The sequence below is a fragment of the Leptopilina boulardi genome, unplaced genomic scaffold, assembly GCF_019393585.1.
Source record: "Leptopilina boulardi isolate dan_hultmark-lab unplaced genomic scaffold, ZJU_Lbou_2.1 LbouV2_195, whole genome shotgun sequence".
Taxonomy (NCBI): domain Eukaryota; kingdom Metazoa; phylum Arthropoda; class Insecta; order Hymenoptera; family Figitidae; genus Leptopilina; species Leptopilina boulardi.
The window spans coordinates 795,718-816,777 of NW_026137746.1; the positions used below are offsets into that span (position 1 = coordinate 795,718).

General features: G+C 24.5%; 2 protein-coding genes across 7 annotated transcripts in view; one reads left to right on the forward strand and one right to left on the reverse strand.

The window, feature by feature from the left end:
* LOC127278136 (beta-1,4-mannosyltransferase egh) overlaps positions 1 to 21,060 on the reverse strand; it is a 282,071-nt gene that overhangs the window by 76,265 nt on the left and 184,746 nt on the right. The window lies entirely within an intron of this gene.
* Positions 1 to 21,060, forward strand: part of LOC127278121 (AT-rich interactive domain-containing protein 2) — a 93,691-nt gene that overhangs the window by 49,083 nt on the left and 23,548 nt on the right. For 2 of the 6 annotated variants that reach the window (XM_051299664.1, XM_051299666.1), the window contains exons 5-10: positions 3,825 to 4,288; positions 6,783 to 7,300; positions 7,401 to 7,930; positions 10,364 to 10,583; positions 11,131 to 11,539; positions 17,413 to 17,796. In XM_051299664.1, the coding sequence (XP_051155621.1) occupies positions 3,825 to 4,288; positions 6,783 to 7,300; positions 7,401 to 7,930; positions 10,364 to 10,583; positions 11,131 to 11,539; positions 17,413 to 17,796 (2,525 nt within the window). The remainder of the gene's footprint in view (positions 1 to 3,824; positions 4,289 to 6,782; positions 7,301 to 7,400; positions 7,931 to 10,363; positions 10,584 to 11,130; positions 11,540 to 17,412; positions 17,797 to 21,060) is intronic. The other 4 variants (XM_051299667.1, XM_051299670.1, XM_051299665.1 and 1 more) reach the window with 3 other exon arrangements.

Below are 21,060 nucleotides of genomic sequence, written 5' to 3' on the forward strand. Positions count from 1 at the left end.
TTTTAGAAATTCGAATTATTAAAAGTTTGTATTTTCAAATGTTTAAATTACCAAAATTCGTATTATTAATAGTTTAAATTTTTAAATGTTCGAATTAATGAAAAATTAAATTCCTAAATGTTTGAAATTACCGAAAGATAAAAAGACGAAAATTCGAATTATTAAGGGCAAGGTCAAAGTCGAAGCAATTTTTACATAGAACTTTAATGGAAAAAACCGCATCGACTTTGACATGCCCTTAAAGGCATCGAATTTTTAATGATGAATATTGCAAAAAGATCAAAATTAAGAGAAATTCGAATTTCTAAAAAAGGTTGAATTTTTTAGACATTCAAATTACAAAAAGTTCAAATTTTCCAGAAATTTGAATTTTCAAACGATCGTATTTTGAATAGTCCGAATTTTTATTTTTCATCCAATTTTGCAAAATCACATAAAACAGCATTTTGAGGTTATGTCTGGAAGAATTATTTTTAAAATTTAATTTTTTGCTAGAAAAAGTTTTTCATTCAACACACTCGTTCAAAGTCAAATAATAAAAACACACGTTTCAAATTAAGAAAAAAAAAATTGTGAGAAATGAAAAGCTGAATAAATTTTGCGGTATACCAAAGAGTATTTTAAATCTGGAAGGAAAGAAGCCTATCATTAACGTTTAATACTTTATGTCGAGCAGACGGCTAAAGAACTCTTATATGTATAGGGTGCGAGAAGCTAATCGTTGAAAGTGAAGAGAGAAAGAAGAAGAAGAAGAAGAAAAAGATGAGAGAGAGAGAGTGAGTGAGAAAAGACAATATAAACAAGAGTATGAAATAGCCATAGGGACATGGCAAAAGCCACAATCAATAGAGTTTGGAGAGGGATAGACAGGGATAGAATGGGATAGGTTCCCTTGCACCGTCACACCGACTCCGTATATTGAGCTTAGCGGCGCTTGCGTGACTCCTGCTTGTTGCCGACCTCCCCACTTTTGTTTTAAATCCGGTCGACGCGCGACCACGACGCTTTTGATTCGATTGAGGAGGAGGAAGAACCAGGTTTCTGCGTTTGTTTGCGTGCGTCAACCGTTATTGCTCCCCTACCTGCAATATGTCCATCAATAAAGCTCTCAAAACTTCCGTTATCTTTCGCCTAATTCAATTATTATTAACGACTACCGAATTCTCGCTACTCGTTTATTTTTTACTATTTTTCGTGGGGCGAAATGATTATATATTTTAAAAATCATTAGAATTTTCATTTTACGAAATTTCATTGGTCATAATTATTTTTGAGCCGAATTTTTATTTGTTCGAATCAGCATTTTTGCAAAATTTTCATCAAAACGATTTTCTATATTACACGAATTTTTATATAATCGAAAATTCATTTCATAGAATTTTTATTTATTCGAATTTTTATTTGCTCGAATTTTCATTTAACAGAATTTCTAATTAATAAAATTTTCATTTGTCCGAAATTACAAATTCCCGAACAAACAATCGATTTTGGCGCGATTTTTAGAATCAACCAATAAAAAATTATCCATCATATTTTAATTGGTTGACTTTTAAAATTTGCGCCATAATCGATTGTTTGTTCTTGCATATTTGAAATTTCGACAAATGAAAATTCTATCAATTAGAAATTCTGTTAATTGATTATTCGGTTAAGTAATAATTGGAACAAATGAAAATTCATCTGAAAGAAAATTCTATGCAATGAAATTCTATCCAAGAAAAATCCTTTAAAATATGCCTATTATGTGAAATGAAAATTCGAGTAAATAAAAATTCTGCCAAATAAAAATTCTGTGTAGTGAATTTTTGGTTATATAAAAAGTCTGTAATATAGAAAATCGTTTTAATGATAATTCTCAGGGTGTCTACTAGTCCTGGAAGTCCTGGAAATGTTCTGGAATTTGAAAAAATGATCTGGAATGTTCTTGAAAGTCTTGGAATTTTAATTTTTGTCCTTTGAATTTTTTATATTTTGCTTTTAAATTTTCAAAAATTTCTAATTTTGTCAATCAAGTTAAAAAAAAATTCATTAAATAAGTAAAATGAAAATTTACTTAAGTAATTAATTAATTTTTTAATAATTTCTGAAAACAATAGTTAAACTAAAAATTTTTTTATTCCTTAAAGTCATAACAATTTAATGTCCTGGAAAAATAAGAAATTTGTCCTGGAAAAGTCCTGGAAAAGTTCTGGAATTTTAATTCAGATTTTTAGTAGACACCCTGATTCTGCAAAATACTTATTCGAATTAATAAAAATTCGACTCAAAAATAATTATGACAAATGAAATTCCATAAAATGAAAATTCTAACTAATGATTTTTAAAACATAATCATGCGTCTCATTATTCCTTAATAATTAGTTAGAATTTTCATTTTGAAAAATTTAATAGAAATAATTATTTATTAAACAGAATTTCATTTTTTAGAATTAACATTTACAAGATTTTCTTTTTATAACTAATTTTTACGTTACAAAATTTTAAGCTACCGAATTTTTGTTTAGGCAGAATTTTTATTTTACAATTTTCATTACATGAGTTTTTATATAAAAAGAATTTTAATTTATGTGAATTTTATAATTTAACAGAATTCTCATTCGCAATCGAATTTTATGTGTGATTCGAATTTTTTAAATGACAGAAATTATAATTCACCGAATTTTCAAATTTGTAGGAATTTTTAATTTCTAGGATTTTTCAGTCGCTGAATTTTCATTTGTCAGAATTTATAAATAACCGAATAAAAAACGAACGACAGAAAAATTTTAGCGCAGTTTTTAAAATTGGCCAATTGGAAATTATCAAGAAAATTGTGATTGGTTAGTTTCAAAAATTGCGCCAAAATATTTCAGTCGATTCTTCGTTCGGACATTTGTAATTTCGGACTAATAAAAATTCAGCGTCCAAAAAAATTCGATCAATAAAAATTCGTACAAATAAAAATTCCGACAAATTAAAATTCGGTGAATTAGAATTTCTGCATCATTTAAAAAATTCAAAAAGCAATAAAATTCGATTGCATGAGAATTAAATGTTAAATTAAAATTCTTTTGTATATGTATATGTAAAAATCAAATTTTTAAAAATTTTGAATTTCCAAAAAATCAAATTTTTAAAATTTCGAATTACTGTGAGTTCAAATTTTCAAATTATCAAAAGATCGAATTTGTAGAAATTTGTTTAATTAAAAGTTTGCATTTTTAAATGTTCGAATTACAAAAAAAAATTGAATTTTTAAAAATTTTGAATTACCAAAAGATCAAATTTCTAATTATTCGAATTATCAAAAGATGAAATTTCTAAACGAACGATGAAAAGATCGAAAATTGAAAAATTCGAATTTGCAGAAAAAATCGAATTTTCCAAAGTTCGAATAATAAAAAGACAAGATTTGTGTAAAAATTCAAATGTCTAACTGATCAAATTTCTTCAAATTTAAATTATAAAAAAATTTGATTTTTTAAAATTATTATTTTTTATTTAAAAAATAGGAAAATTTAAATTTGCACAAACTTATGGTTTAAAACTTAAATACAGAAATAAATTTTATGACGATGTCATTTTGAAAATTGTAATTTTTTCAAATTCGTTCATTACAAATAATTAAATAATGAAAATACTTGAAAATATCTGTGCCTAAAGTGAAAAAAATTACAATTTTTTAAAATTCGTTCAATAAAAATTCCATGTAATTTAATAATGAAAATATGAAGAAAAAAAATGAATTTCTTAAAATAAGGCGATAGAATATAAAGAATTAATTTTTCAAAAATAATTGAAGAAAAAGAAAATGTTGAAAATATATATTTTTCGACTTGTTTCAGAGTCGCTGAGGGATTATAATGGACTTTCGGCTGATTTGTATAAACCATCGAACTATGATAAATTGGCCCTCTCACTATTGTCGCCCCTTCCAAATGAGCAGGATTTTGCAATAAATGTATGTACCCTATTGTCGAACGAGGGCAAACACACGTTGCGTCTCGACAAATATCCACGGCTTGTAAATATACTTTTGGCACATGCCGGCGTTTTTGATTGTCTCGGAACGCGTCAACTCTTCATTGAGGTCTATTCAAAAGTGAGAAATTATTCGATCAATTCATTTTGGTCGGATGTACTCGACTCACAGGATGTCATTGATTTGACGGACGAGAGAATTTTTCTTAAGAAACCATCGCCAACGCTAAACACATTCTCGAGGCGGAGAAATTTGAAAAAAGAAAAAACGAACAAGAATCAAGAGAAAAATGAAGAATCTGCTGCCAATACTGCGGAGCCAGTAACGGTAAACATATATATATATTTTTTTTTTTTTAAATTTATGTGTTAAAAAATAATATTAATAATTTTGTTTAAGGACGTTTATCCACGGAAATGCAGACCTCTTGAAAAAAATAATTAATTAACATTTATATAATTAAAATAATATTATTAATTGTACTTTCTGAAAGATGAAATATTAATTTTCAAGAAAAAAATTTTAAACTTACAAAATTTATTTGTTTATACAATTTGCATAGAATTAATTTTTTTTTTTTTTAAACATATAGCTGTATTTGCCAAACGGCTTGCTTATTTAAAAATCCCCCCAGTGAAGTTGTAGACAATCATTTTCTGAAGAAAACAATCCATATTACAGTGAAATCAAATCATTTTTAAAAAATTCTGTTGAAGCGATATAACAAAAAAAATTTATTCTATGCAAATTGGAAAAACAAATAAATTTTGCAAGTTTAAAAGTTTTTTCTTGAAAATTAATATTTCATCTTTCAGAAAGTACAATTATTAATGTTATTTTAATTATTTAAATGTTAATTAATAATTTTTTCTAGAGATCTGCATTCCTGTGGATAAACGTCCTTAAAAAAAAAAAATTATAATTTTTCGTGTCAATTATGTGCTAAGTTGTGCTGCAAAAAATTTCTGGCTTTGGATTATACTAATTTTTCCGACTTTTTTTTTCGAAAATACGACTATTTTCGACTTATTTTAATAAGATGCGACTTTTTCGACTTTTTTTTTTACTTTTTTTACAAAATTTTTAAACAAAATACCGTCTTAATAAAGATCTTCTTTAGATCTTTTTTATTTCGATTATTTAACAAAATTTTTAACTAAAATTATTCTCTTAATTAAATATTTTTAATAATTTGAATGAAATTCTTTACAAATTCAATTATCTTAAACTATTTTCAATTCAATTATTTTTAAAAAAAGGTAAATTATTTAATAAATTATTTTCAATTCTGTAAAATTTTACAAAATCTTTTGAAATTCAATTATTTCTAAAAATTTCAACTGTAACTCTTCTAAAATTTAATTTGTTATTTTTAATAATTTTAATAATTCTTTAAAAATTCAATTTAAAAAAAAAAATTCAGCTTAATTATTTTCCGAATTTTTTTTTTTTTACCATAAATTGCTCCGAAATATTTTGATTTTTTGTTCGGTCGTTTGTAATTTTGGACAAATGAATATTCGGCGTCTTAAAAATTCGTACAAATAAACATGCGGACAAATTAAAATTCGATGAATTAGAATTTTTGTCATTTAAAAGTTCGAATCACATAAAATTTAATTGAATGCGAATTCCAGGCCTCGGATCGACTTTAAGGCGCAAAGAAAAGTCGTTTTAGTTGATTTAAATTCTTAAAAACAGTCGAAAAATTCGATTTTTTTATTTTAATTAAATTTAATTAGTTAATAAGTATTTTACTTTAAATAACTAATATTATTATTATCAATAGGAATATTATTCAAGTGATTTTTAATTGAAATTTTTGGTGATGAAAAATTTATTAGAAATTGTAGGACAAAAATTGAATTTAAAAATTTTTTAATTGAAAAATACTTTCAGACAATTGAATAATAATTGAAATTATTAAATTTCAAATTGTTTTAGATAGAAAATTTTAAAAATAATTAATTTTCAAAATATTTTAAATATATAAAATTTTGGTAATTTTATTTGGTCAGTTTTTTTTTTAATTGTTAACAATTGTTAAATTTCATAATATTTTTAATTGAAAATTAATTTATGATAATTGAATTTGTGAAGAATTCCATTAAAATTATTAAAAATAATTAATTTAGAGACAAATTTTGCTTAAAAATATGGGAAATAATTGAAATAAAAATCTGAATAATATCTGCATTGTTTTTTAAAAAAGACGTATTTTGTTTAAAAATTTTGTAAAAAAAAAATGTGAAAAAAGCAGAGTGGCCGAAAATCAGGGAAAAAAACTGAAAATCAGAAAAAAAATCAGGAAACTTTCTTAGCCAGGGAAAGTCAGGGAATTATAATCCAATGGAAAGTATTCAAAAAGTTTTTTGTTTTTTAATACAAATTTTAAACAAAATTTTAATCATTTTATCTATTTTCCTTTTATTAATAAAATTGTTACTTAAAAAAAAAAAAAAACAATATAAAAATTTAAGCAATGCAAGGTTTTAAATTATTCAAAAAAATTTTTAAACAAGGAAGAGGAAATATTAGTCAGTTAAAACTCAGGGAAAAGTCAAGGAATTTTAAAAATAAGATTTTGTGGCCATCCTGAAAAAAGTCAAAAATGTCTCATCTTATTTAAATAAATCGAAAAAAGTCAAAAAAAAGTCTTATAATCCGAGGTCTGGAATTCTGTTAAATAAAGAGTCATGTAAAGAGAATGACTGTAAAATTTGTTAAGAATTTAGAATACCGACTTTTTGTTTATTTATTTAGAGAAATTCAATTTAAGGATATAGAGTAATTTTCTTTTTTTTTCAAAATTCTTTTACAGGAAATATCAGAATGCGTTCGATTGGTGCCCGCTTGTATTAGCCAAGCTGATGAAACGCTCAGGGATCAAAATCAGAATTCGATAAAATTCGAGGAGGAAGACCTCGAGCTTTTTTGCGTGGGTCGAACGCTTGGCACACAAGATCCCTATGGACAACGTGTACTTCAAATAGCGTCGATTCTACGAAATTTAAGTTTCACGGCAGAGAATGCCGTTGTTCTTGGACGAAATCGTTGCTTCTTGAGATTTGTACTTCTTTGCATTAGATCGAGATGGAGTAATCTTCATCAATTGGGCTTTGATACATTTGGCAATATTGCCAATGAAATTATTCTTAATGAAGCCGGACCAAGAATATGTGACGTTGCAATATCATGCGTGACAAGAGGCATCGACTCTCAAGACAGGTTCATCGTGATTGCCTGTCTTGAGATCCTCAATAAAATAAGTCAACAGGATTGCAATGAGGATACACTCACTTCAGAATTGAGTGACAATGTTTACGAACTCATTTGCAGGTAATTGATAATTTTTTTTTTCTTTATTAAATATTTCAATTTTCAAGAAAATTTTTTTTTACTTACATTTTTCAAAACTAATATTTTGTTTTATTAACAGATTCCTTGCATTGAGCGATATTGCTCTATTGGTTTACACATTGGAGTGTCTCTATGCGCTAACTTCCTTGGGTGAGAAACCCTGTACGAGCGTCGCGCGGGTTCGCGGTGCTATAGACACACTTGTGGCATTGGTGACAGTTGAAGCACAAAGTTATGGACCAAAAGCATGTATTCTGATGAGGGTCGTCGAGACAGTTTCGACAATTCCAACGTCAGCGACTGCTCCAATTTCGGGATCGAGTACAACGTCAGCAGTTGCTTCAATATCGGCACCAGCGTCGACGCCAATTGTTCCTGTTTCAACACCGACACCGCTAACAGCGACTCTTACTCCGTCGCCGAGTCCAAGTCCAGTGCCTGTGCCAGTGCCGGTGGCAGTTGCAGTTGCAACACCGGCACTAACGCCAGTCTCGACTCCACTAAGTCCAGCGCCATCGAGACCATCAACACCGGCTGCAGCCGCGGTTGTTGTTAACGCTGTTACCACTGTTGGTGCTCCTGTGACTCCTGTCAAAACAATGACGCACAGTAAGAATACAATTTTTTTTTTTTTTTTTTTCTTTTTACCGCGTGGATAAATTAAATCTTCCGAAAGGTTAATCCTTACCTGAACTATACACATTTAATTAATTTGAGCTCGAAAAAAATGCTTGGGTCTACTAGACCCATGGTGCCAGTTTTGGGTTAAAGGCAGTAGATATGTTTTGCGTCTGCGCGAAATGATACAGCTTCTGCGCAGAAGGAGAATATATCTATTGCGTTTAAACTCACGGAAGATTAAATTAATCTACACGGAGAAAGCGGTCTCTATAATAAATTTATATACCGTCAACCGGGGCTATTCTATTTACCCAGGGGCTATTATACTCAGCGTCAGTTTTTTAATTAATAAAATATTTATATTGAAAAATGTTTAAATTTGACGCTTGGTGTAAATATTTTTATTACAGAGGGCGCTTAATTTTTTTTTTTGTCAGAACGCAGAAAAAAATTTATAAAATCGTCAGGATTGCCATGGTTCAGGAAAATCATGGAAATATCAGGGAAAGTGAGATTGGTCAGGGAAAATTCAGGGAATTTTATAAAAAGTATACTGTAAAAATATCAAATTTCTAAAAATTCTACTTAAAATTATAATTTTCAAAATTTTTTAATTCAAAGTTTTGCTTCTAAAAATTATTCTCTTATTTTCATTATTAAAATATTATTGAAAAAAAAAAATAAAATTTTAAATGAAAATTTGTAAAATAATTGAATTTCAAAAGATTTTTAATTAAAAATAATTGAGTTAAAGGAAAAATTTGATTTAAAATTTTTGATAAATAATTGAATTTCTGGAGATTTTCAATTGAAACTTTTATAAATTTGAATTAATGAAATTTTTTTACAAAATTTAAAAAAATAATTGAATTTTAAAAAATTGTCAAAAGAAATATGTTCTGAATAATGTAATTTTGATAGAGTTAGAGTTATGATTTTTAGAAATAATTGCATTTTTTTGAGATTTCAAAAATTATAATTTTGTTGTAAAAATAAACATTAATTAAAAAACGATTTAAATAATTGAATTAAAACTGTTGCAATAATTAATTAAACAAATAATTATATAGATAAAAATTTTGGGAAAAAAAATTTTCAATTGAATTAACATTCAATTAATTATTCATTTACTAATTGAATTTGAAAGAGTTCGAGTTAAAATTTTTTTTTGAAAGTTAATTAAATTTCAGATGATTTTAAAGTGAAACTTTCATAAATTTTATTTAAAAAATTTTTAACAAACTTTAAAGAATAGTAGAATTTTAGAGTATTTTCAATAAAAAAAACTTTTTATTTTTCTGAATTGTTGAAAAACTGTATTAAAGTAATTAAAAAAAAGTAATTGAAAAATGTTTTAAAAAATTGAATTTTCGATTTTTGAAATTTTTTAAAAATTATATAAACAATCATTTAATTTTAAAGAATTAATAATTATAAAATGTTTTATGTAATTTAATTTTTGAAAATCTTGATGAATGTTATTAGAAATAATTAATTGATAATGAAATTGAAGTTAAAAATTCCAGTAATCATTGAGTTTTGGAAGAGTTAAAAATTTTTTGGTATTAATAGATTTTCTAGAGAATTTTAATAAAAATTTTTGCAAATTGGAATTTCTGTAAATATTATAAACTTTAAATTAAACAATAATTAAATTTTTGAGAATTTTGAATTGGAAAATGTTTTTAATAATTGAGTTTTCTGAAATCTTGATTAAATCGATTAAAATTAAATTATTCAACAATTTCAATTTTAAATAGAAAATTTAGAAATAAATGTATTTTAGAAGAGTTCGAGTTAAAATTCTTAGAAATAATAATTGAATTTCAGAAGATTAGTAATTGAAACTTTCATTTTGAATTGGTGAAATTTTTTTTTTAAAAACTTTAGACAATAATTGAATTTTTAATTGACAACTGTTTTAAATAATGTAATTTTGAAAGAATTTGTTTTAAATTATTGAAAATAATTGTTTTTCAAACAATTCAATTTAATATATTTTTTTAATAATTCAAAAAAAAAAAAAAAAAATCTCGAAAAAGTTGCGCACAATCCGAGGCGTATTATTGAAAACCCTCTTGAAATATTTTCATTAGGGTCGGGGAAAAAGTTTTAATTTTGACTGAAAGTCAGGGAAAAAGAAAATAATATTTTTGTGTCAATCCTGAATAAGAATTTTATAAAAATTCTTCTTTATGAAAATTAAAAATTTTTATTAAATGAAAATTGTACTATTTGAAAATTAGATGTATTAGAAAATCTGCTTTATAAAAGATTGGTGTAAAAATTCTAACTAATGAATTTTAGCCTAGGGATTATATTTCTGTTTTTTTTCTGTTCTGTTTTTTAAGCATAAAAAAATTATAGAAATATAAAATAAAAATGTTTAAAATCTAAACAATTGATATTTTTTTGTTATAGAAGTTCTTGAAACTGCAAGTCCAGTTCAACCACAAAATACGCATCAACAAATTATACAAGAAAACGAACAATTCGCTCTTTTATGGTTAAGAACGACCTTCGAACTTTCACCAGGCGTGCGCATTGAACAAGAGGAACTCTATAAAAAATATCTTGGATTCTGCACGAAATCGGGTAGAAGAGGTGTCATTGCTCCTTTACACTTTCCACGATGTGTTAGGTATTGTATTCAAAAAATATTATTATTTTAATTTTATTTATTATTTTTATTTTCTCTCAATTTGCTTTTAATTAAGTTGAATCAAAATGAATTTTGCGTATTATTTCTTCAATTCTGTAAAAAAAAAAAAATAAGCATAGTTGCCTCTAGAAATTTGTTGATTGTTTTAGTTTTCCAAATATTTTTTTTAATATTAAAAAGTTTTTTTTTTTGCGACACTTTTGGTTGAAGATTCTTGAAAAGGATAATAAATTAATTTTAGGCATTATTAATCCATCTGAAAATTTGTTTAATTTTGAAATATTAAATGAAATTTCTTTATAAATTTCTATGGAATTATTTTTTATTAAGAAATTAAATTTCACAATCGAATTTTTACAAATTCAACTACATAAATATAAAAATTAAAATTTTTTAAATTGAATTTTTCAATTTTTATTCTAATGTAAATTGTCTGTTTTTTTTGCGTTTTAAAATTGGTCCCCGGCCTAAAATCATGAATCAAACACACGTTGTTGGAGATAATTGATTATAATTTTGAATTTAGGTCGGTGTTTGGTGCATCAGTGGGCCCAAATGCAATAAAAGGTGATTCAATTGGAGTGCAATGCTACGATGGAATACGTGTGCGATCACTGACAGTTCCTGTTTCGAGTTCATGTCAAATGGTTGTTGGAACAAATACAACGATGCCAATTGCCACACTGGCGTCAATGTCAACACCAATTACAATCGGCAGCAATTTAACTCCCGCTAAGGTGCTTCCCGTGCAACAACGTACAATCACGGCTATAAATCCCGTTCCAGATAGCACTGCCCTTGAAAATAATCCTGGAATTCAAAAAAGCTCCGCCCCAGCATCCCCAATCCTTAAGGCCCAACTTTCTGCACCACCAAAACCTCCCACTCCGAATCAAGCCCAGAATCCGGTCACCAAGATTGACTCGAAAAGTCAGGTGGGTCCGAATCCTCATTCTCAAAAAAAAAAAAGTCATTCAATCGGCTCTAGCATTTTTTTTTTTACTATTTTTTTTTTTTTTACATATCTCTTTCTCTATCTTTCTTTCTCTCTGTATTTCTATCTTTCTATCTTTCATATTTTTTTTTTTTTTATACTCGTTTATACTTTGCAGCCATTTACTTTTATTGCATGATATTACATCCAGTGCCAGAAAAAAAAGTCGCATTAAAAAAGTTTAAGTGAATAAAAGATTTCGAGTGGAAATTAGAGTGGAAACTATTTTTAAATGGGAAGAGGAAAATTATTCCAATTGCTAAAATAACAGGAAATGACAACTTGATTCTTGTGAAGGACGAATATTACAATGATTTTTCCTACAAAAATCATTAATTAGAAATTTTATTTTAAAGTATTTTATTAGAAATAATGGAACGCATGGATATCACATAAAAATCAATGGGACGAATGAATATTCACTTCATTAGACTTGATGGAATTTTTGTGGTGTCGAAATAAAAATTATCAAATTTATATTTAGTAGAATTTTAAAAAAAGGAGATTTTATAATGAGACCAATTTTAGATATCGAAAAATTTCTATTTAACAAAATTCTGATTTTGTTGAATTTCTATTTAACTGAACTGTGATAAAGAAGATTTTCCAGTTTATCGAATTTCCATTTAACAAAATTTATATGTAGAAAGATTTTTATAAAAAAGAATTTTTATTTATCAGAATTGTTCTTTCGTTGAATTTATAATTATCCGAATATTCACTTAAAACTGTATTTTTGTTAACAGAATTAAAAAAATTTGAACAACAAAATTTTTATTTAACAAAAGTTTTATTGAGAAAATTTCTATAAAATCTAATTTTTATTTAATATAATTGTCATTTAACAGAAATTCTACTTGGCTTATTTTTTAAGACAAAGAATATTAATAAAAAAATTAAAATATTAATTAAAATATTAATAAATATTAATAAATTAAAATTGTGCTCATTATAAAATCTCCTTTTTTTAAAATTCTACTAAATGTAAATTCAATAATTTTTTATTCGACACCACAAAAATTCCATCAATTCTAATAAAAGGAATATTCATGCGTCCCAAATCATTTTATTTGTATGAATTTCATTTGACAGAATTTCTTTTTAGACGAAATTTCATTTTTTTTTTTTTTAATTAGCATTCGAGTTTACTTTCTTTGTAAACGAGATTTTATTTAACAATTTTTAAGAGTAGAATTTTTATTTAATATAATTTTTAGATTATAATTTTTATTATATAAGAATTTTAGTGATTTTAATTGTTTAATGTTAGAATTTTTAAACTATCGAATCTTCATGTATCAGAATTTTTATTTACACGAATTGTTATTTCATAGAATTTCTAAATCATCGAATTTTGGTCAAATGAAAATTCGCTGTCTTAGGAATTCCATAACATAACAATTCGTGCTAAAAATTTGAACATGTGGAGATTCGATAAATTAAAAATTCTGACATTAAACAATTAAAAAAAAAAACTAAAATTCTGATAAATTAAATTTGGATTAAATTATGATTCTTTTAAACAAAAGGTGGATAAAAAGAAATTTGTTAAAATAAAAATTATGTCAAATAAAAATTTGATAAAAATGATGTTAAATAAAATTTCGTTTACAAAGAAAGTAACTAAAATTTTAAATTTAAAAATTGAAAATTCGTCTAAAAAGAAATTCTGTCAAATGAAATTTATATAAATAAAAAGTCTACCTAATGATTTTTATGATTTCATGCGCCCTGAAATAATTATTTTTTAGATGAATTTTCAATTTTTGAATTAAAATTTAAAAGATTTTTCTTTTTCTAAGAAATTTTTACATAAAAAAAAGTTTTAGCCATCGAATTTTTGTTTAGTAGAATTTTTATTTTACAGTCATTCTTTACAAATTCAATTAATTATGAGAATTAAAATGCCTTTTTTTAAATTACAAAAATAAATTTTTCGCCAAATTTTCATACGCGTGAATTTTTAATTTTTGATTAAGCTTTTGGAAAAAAATTCTAAATTCTAAATTTTGATTTAGAGAATAAAATAAAAATCACTACAATGCGGCTTTTTTTTATTGGTGCTTTGGTGTACATGACAAAAAAAAAACAAATATTAAAAAAAAAAGAATGACCATTGACGGATTCGAGACTTTCGGATTAAAATGTGATATTTGTCTGAATTTCAAAAGAAATTTAGAAAAATTGACTCCTCTATTTGATTGCTTAAATGTCACCTTTCGAAAATCATAATTTTTGACCCTTTTTTTATACGAAAAAAAAATTAAAATCACTTTAAGCAGCGAAGATAAGAATGAGAAATTAATAATTGATTAAATATTATATTTAAAATTTTTCTAAAACAAATAGCTGCTTAATGTGAATTATTTTATTTTCGTGTACATTTCTTTTTATTGTACGAATTCTTATTTTGTTTCTAAAATAATGCTTTTTGCCATTAACGATCTTCAAGCTTAAGCTTTATTGATGTTTTTTCTTATCGTTTCAATTATCAGAGAACTTTGAATTATCTTTGGATTTCAATCTAAAGAAAAAATTGCAAGTCAATTTCAGTTTTCTGAATTGATAAGAAAAAAGTTTAGATTTTTTTTGGTATCTCATTAATAATAATAATAATAATAATAATAAGTTTTTGTAAAATTTTGTTACTTAATTTTTTTTAAATGAAAAGTTCTCTGATCAGTCAAAACGTCTTTAACAAAGCGTCTTTATGCTTAAGGTTCATAATTATTTTTATTTTTTTTTTTTTTGCTTAGTCGGCAAATAATGTTTAATAATAATAATAAATTGTGCAATAATGAAAGTCATTATCACAGTTCCACTAACAAAATAAGAACCAAGTGCTTTATTGCTTACCATTTGAGGCTGTTAATTTTTGAAATAATTTTTCTATTTTTTTTTTCTATTTTATTGTATTTTAATTTTGTATTTTAATATAATTGCGAATTTGAAAACGGAAATTTAAAAAATCGTTTCTTTTTTAAATATAAATAAAGTTTGTATTTTTTTTTTTTTAATGATTTGTAGAAAATTTCTATTTTTCAAAAAAAAATTAGTAATAAATAATTTTCTGAAAAATAGAGATATCTTTTTTTTATAATTTCAGTTTTTAATGTATGAAAAGCTAAAAAAAAATTTAATAGAGAAATTTGATAAAATCAACAGCTTCAAATTATTTGTGAACATTGTCATTGGAACAGGCGTATAAATTATTCCCGAACTTTATTTTTTTTAGAAATTTTCCATAAGTGAAAATCAAATTTTCTAACTTTCATTTACCAGAATTTTAAGGTTATTAAATTCGACGTTCATCTAAACAAAATTTACTGCAATTACATAATTTTTTAATTTTTAAAAATTTTTATTATATTATTTTTTAATTTTTAGAATTTTTTATTATAATATTTTTTTTTTTAATTTTTAGAATTTTTAATAGAATATTTTTTTAATGTCTCAAAATTTTTGTTATAATTTTTTTTTTTAATTTTGAATAAAAATATTTTTAATTGTATAAAATTGAATTTACATTTGACATGTAATTAAAATAGAATTTTTTTTTGAGGAAAAAAATTGAAATAATTAAAATTCTGCTAAATGGCTGGTTGGATTAATCCACTGAATTCTATCTAACGGCGATTGGGAATATGTGTTTTTATATATATATTTTTTTAAAATCTAACTTTTAAATACCTACAATGTTAAACTGAGATTTTTTCCTCAATTTATTAACCACCAATATGAAAGTGTAAATTTTCATTTTCTTTTGCTTAAAAAATAGTAAAGTAATAAAAATATAACAATTTTTATTAAATATTAATTCAATTGGAAATTTTTTTTTGGGGAAAATTCGGGTAATCGTATAATTTTGAACGGTAGTTTAAAAGTTAGATTTTGTAAAAATTTGTCCGAATCTGCCAACAGATAAAATTTAATTGATTTAATCTAATTGGAAAACTTGAGTTTTAATTGCAGGAAATTACCGGAAAAATTAAAATCTAGATCACATAAATATTCCATAAAATTCTATAGTTAGAATTTTCATTTGAAAGAATTTCAGTAGTTAGAATCTTTTTTTAAATCGAATTTTCATAATTTGGAATATACATTTTTTTTAAAAAAATTTTTTTAAATTTATAAATTTTTATTTAGACGAAAATTAATTTGTGAGAAATTCAATTTAATCAAAACTTTATCTCGTAGAATCTTAATTTTGCAAAAAGAAGATAAGAAAGAATATTAATTTTACAGAATATTTATTTTTTCGATTATTAATGTTCGAGAAAATTAAAATGATCGAAAATCAATTTGCCAGAAATAATTCGACGGAAACTTCAATTTTGTGACTAATCAGAAATTATGAAGAAAATTTGTGATTGGTTAAATTCGTTAAATTTGAAGTTTCCGCCGAATTATTTTATGGATATTCAGTCAAAAAAAATAATTTAAATAAATATAAATTTGGCTTTAAGAAAAATCCATTCAACGAAATTCTTGGAAATAAAAATTCTAACAAATTAATTTTAGAAATTATTCATGCGTTTCGTAATTTGAAGAAGTGGGAATTATTAAGGGACGCATGAATATTTCCTTCATTAGAATTGATGAAATTTTTGTGGTGTAGAATTAAAAATTATCAAATTTATATTTAGTAGAATTTTAAAAAATGAGATTTTATAATGAGCCCAAGTTTAATATTGAAAAATTTCTATTTAACAAAATTCTGATTTTATAGAATTTCGATTTAACTGAACTGTGTGATAAAGAAGATTTTCCCGTTTATCGAATTTTCAAATAATACAATTTCTATTTAACAAAATTTATATTTAGAAAAATATTCATAAAAAAGACTTTTTATTTATCAGAATTGTTCTTTTGTCCAAGTTCTATTTTTCCGAATATTCACTTAAAAGTATTTTTATTAACAGAATTAAAAGAATTTCTATATAACAAAATTCTTATTTAACAAAAGAATTATTCAAAAAATTTCTATACAATCTAATTTTTATTTAATAGAATTTTCATTTAACAGAAATTCTACTTGGCTAAATTTTTATTCAATAGAATTTTCATTTAACAGAAATTCTATTTGGCTAAATTTTTAAGACAGAGAATTTCTATTTTTCCGAATATTCACTTAAAAGTATTTTTAATTAACAGAATTTCCAATTTAAAGAATTTCAACATAACAAAATTCTTATTTAACAAAAGTTTTATTCAGAAAATTTCTATACAATCTAATTTTTATTTAATAGAATTGTCATTTAACAAAAAATTCTACCTGACTAAATTTTTAAGACAAATAATTTCTGTTTCACCGATACTTTATTTGACCGAAGTTTCACTTATCCGAATTTTCATTAGATAGAAATGTTCAAACGTCGAATTTCCATTTGATCGAACTTTCATATATCAGATATCAGATAAATTTTGTTAAATTGTATTAGTTGAAAATTCGATATATTAGAAAATCTGCTTTATCACAGTTCAGTTAAATAGAAATTGTACAAAATCAGAATTTTTCAAATAAAAATTTTTCGATATTAAAATTGGGCATATTATAAAATCTCCTTTTTTTAAAAAAAAATTCTACTAAATGTAAATTCGATAATTTTTAATTCGACACGACAAAAATTCCGTCAATTCTATAATGAAGGGAATATTCCTTTGTCTCATTATTAAGTTTTTTTTTTTTTTTTTTTTTAATTTGCGGGATATGTTTAATTTGTACGCCTCCATTGGAAAGAATGTAGAATGTGATAATCACACACTAACATGCATTGTCCGAATCGTTGAGTATTGTTTGGTGTGGATTAGGTGTCAGTGTCGCACCCCCATTTGAGCCAAGCACTACTGGCAACTGGATCTCAAACGCAACAACTTCAACAGCCTCTTCAGCAGCAGCAGCAAATTGGACAAGTGCAGCTGCAATGCCAACAACAACAGCCGCAAATCATTCAGGTTCAGACATTAATCCAATCACCGTCTCAGCAGATCCAGGTGATGGTGAGGGAAGATGCAAGAGCGAGCACCACGTCTAGTTCAATTATTAAGAGCCTATTGGCAACAAAGGTAACGGTCAGCGGCGACTGCATGCCCAGTGCCGCTACGACTTGTGTGTCTGTCCCTTCTGCCTGCGTAACAAATACTACTAGCATCGCATCTGGCATCAGTGTCAACCAGCTAATAACCAGCAACCAGGTATCCTTCTTTTAACCAAATGATGATGATGATGATGATAACATTCTTCGTATTCTACTTTCTTTGAAAAAAAAAAAATTATCTTTCTTTTATTCTGGATTAGCAAATACGAGACGCATGAATAAACACTCAAACTAATTTTTTAGTTTTTAATCGAATTTTATTCTGTCGAATATTATTTTTTCAGAATAGTAATTTAAAAGAATCTTAACTTTTTCAAAAAAAAAAACTAATTGTACAAAATTTTAATATTGCAGAATATTCATTTGTTCCTATTTTCATTTTAAAGAATAAATTGAGTGCATGATTATTCCATAATGTGAATTATTTAGAAATTTTATTTTATTCGAATTTGTATTTTTCAAATTAATTTTTAATCGAATTAAAATTAACCAGAATTTCTATATATGATAAAAATTTTATTTAACAGAATATTCTTTCAACATAATTTTCATTTAGCACAAATTTTTATTCAAAAGAATTTTTTTTAACACGAATTTTTATTTATCACAATTCTTATTAAACAGAAAGTGTGCTAAATTGAAATTATGTTAAGGTCAGGTCCAAGTGAGGCAGCGCCATCTACATTGAAACTAAAATTTTGGAAAATTTTCAACAGCCTTTTCTTGAAAACAAGAAGGTAAAATGCTTTTTCCTTTATGGATAATTGATTATTGGCAAGATATACACCAGCTAAAACTTTTTTTGAGTTAAAATAATAAAAAAAATTTCATGTCAATAAATTAAATATGAGCACTTTTTTCACAAAAACTGTAACAGTATTTTCTCAGAAATTACAATCAAAAATGCATTTTCCATTTGGAAAATTAATAAACGCTAAAAAATACACGACCTAAGATTTACCAATCACGAAAATAACAAAAAAAAAGTATTTTAACACAACATATTTTACTCATTATGACAGCCGTTTGGCAGGTTATATATGTCACCAGACGTTTCGCGGTTTTGCCGAAAGGAGGAGATTGGCGCTGTTGCTAACCACCTGAAATACATAATCTACCAAAGGCCTGTCACAATCAGTAAAGCAGTATCAATATGTTAAATATTTAATAAAATTTTTTTTTCTTATTTTCGTGATTGGTAAATCTTAGGTCGTGTATTTTTTAGCGTTTATTAATTTTCCAAATGGAAAATGCATTTTTGATTGTAATTTCTGAGAAAATACTGTTACAGTTTTTGTGAAAAAAGTGCTCATATTTAATTTATTGACATGAAAATTTTTTTATTATTTTAACTCAAAAAAAGTTTTAGCTGGTGTATATCTTGCCAATAATCAATTATCCATAAAGGAAAAAGCATTTTACCTTCTTGTTTTCAAGAAAAGGCTGTTGAAAATTTTCCACAATTTTAGTATCAATGTAGATGGCGCTGCCTCACTTGGACCTGGCCTTAAAAGAATATTCAGTTAAATAAAAATTTTATCATTTATATAGAAAGTCTGTCAAATAAAAATTCTGGTTATTTTAAATTCGATTAAACATTATTTCGAAAAACATAAATTCGAATAAAGTAAAAATAATAAAATTCTAATATCTAACAAAGTTCTATAAAATGAAAATTCTAATTAACTTTTTTGAAATAATCATACGCCCCTAATCGATTAATAATTTTTTCTGTACAATTATTTATTATTTTATTTTTTTTTTTTTTTTGAAAAAATTAAGATTCTTTTAAATTACTATTCTGCAAAAATAATATTCTACAGAATAATATTCGATTAAAACATCATTCTAAAAAAATTAGCTTTAATGTTTATTCATTGCGCCTTACGAATACTTTTTAACAATTCATTTTATTTTGAATTTTCTAATGTTTCTAAAATTGTAAAGTTCTAAAACAAATTAAAAAGATTCAGTTCATTTTATTTGTTCAATATTTATAATTGTAAAATAGAGAAAAATTAATTTCAGTCAAAATTTATTGTGAAATAATAGTTATTTACCTTTTTGTATTTTTTGTTTAAAATTAATAATGAATTATAATTTTTATCCTATTTTTACAAACAATAATTTTGCTTTTAGAATTATTAGAAATCAATTTTTTAAATTTTATAAAATTAGAAATTCGGATAAATGAATTGTAAAAAAAAAATTCATGCTTCCCCTTTGTCATTGTTATTATTATTGTTTCAAATTTTCATGAGATCGAATTTTATGAGATCCAATTTCTTTTTATCCGACTTTCGTAGGATGTAATTAACGTAGAAGTGAATTTTTACTATTTAAAATTCTAATTCTTATTTAAATGATATTTAAGTCAACGGAATTTTTTCACATAACCCAATTTTATAAAGCAGATTTTTCAGTTTTCTAAAGTTTCTAAAAAAAAAAAAATTAGTATCTATTTAAAAGTATTATTATTTAATCGAATTTATATTAATCAAATTTTTTACTCAACAGTATTTTAATTTTTTAGAATTTCTATAACAATAACTAATGTAATTCTTCAAATTAAAAAAAACTATTTAACTTTTTTTTTAAATTTTTTATTTACTGTTTTGAATAGAAAAACATAAATTTCATGAAAAAATTTGGAAATTTAATGAAGTTAGAATTTTTTATCTAACAAATTCGTTTCTATAAAAATGTTACCTTATGAAAATTTGGTTAAATTAAAGTTTGACATTATAAAAGTCGAAATAATGGAAATTTAGAATAATGATTCCTAGGGAGTATTTTGTTCGTATTTGTTTTTTTTTGTTTTATTTTTATTTTCTCATAGACTGAAAGTTTGATGGGTAAAAGTGTAATTAAATGGTATTCTATAATGCACGTTTAGTCAAAAAAAAACAAAAGTTTAATAAAAAAAAATAAAATTCAAAACGTAAAAATTACAGAATATGTCCAGTTTTGCCAATAAATATAGGATTCAATTTTGATATTTAGACTTTCAACTAATAATGGGTCGCATGGTTATGTTCTAAGAATCATTAGTTAGAATTTTCATTTTATGGAATTTCATTTTTCATAATTATTTTTGAGCCTAATTTTTATTTGTTCGAATTAGTATTTTGCAAATATTTCATCAAAACGATTTTCTATATTACATAATTTTTATATTACCGAAAATTTACTTCACAGAATTTTTATTTGTTTGAATTTCTATTTGTCAGAATTTTTATTTGCTACAATTTTCATTAAACATAATAGGCATTTTAAAGAATTTTTATTGGGTAGAATTTATTCATTGAATAAAATAAAAATTATATGCAATGAAATTCTATCCAATAAAAATTCTTTAAAA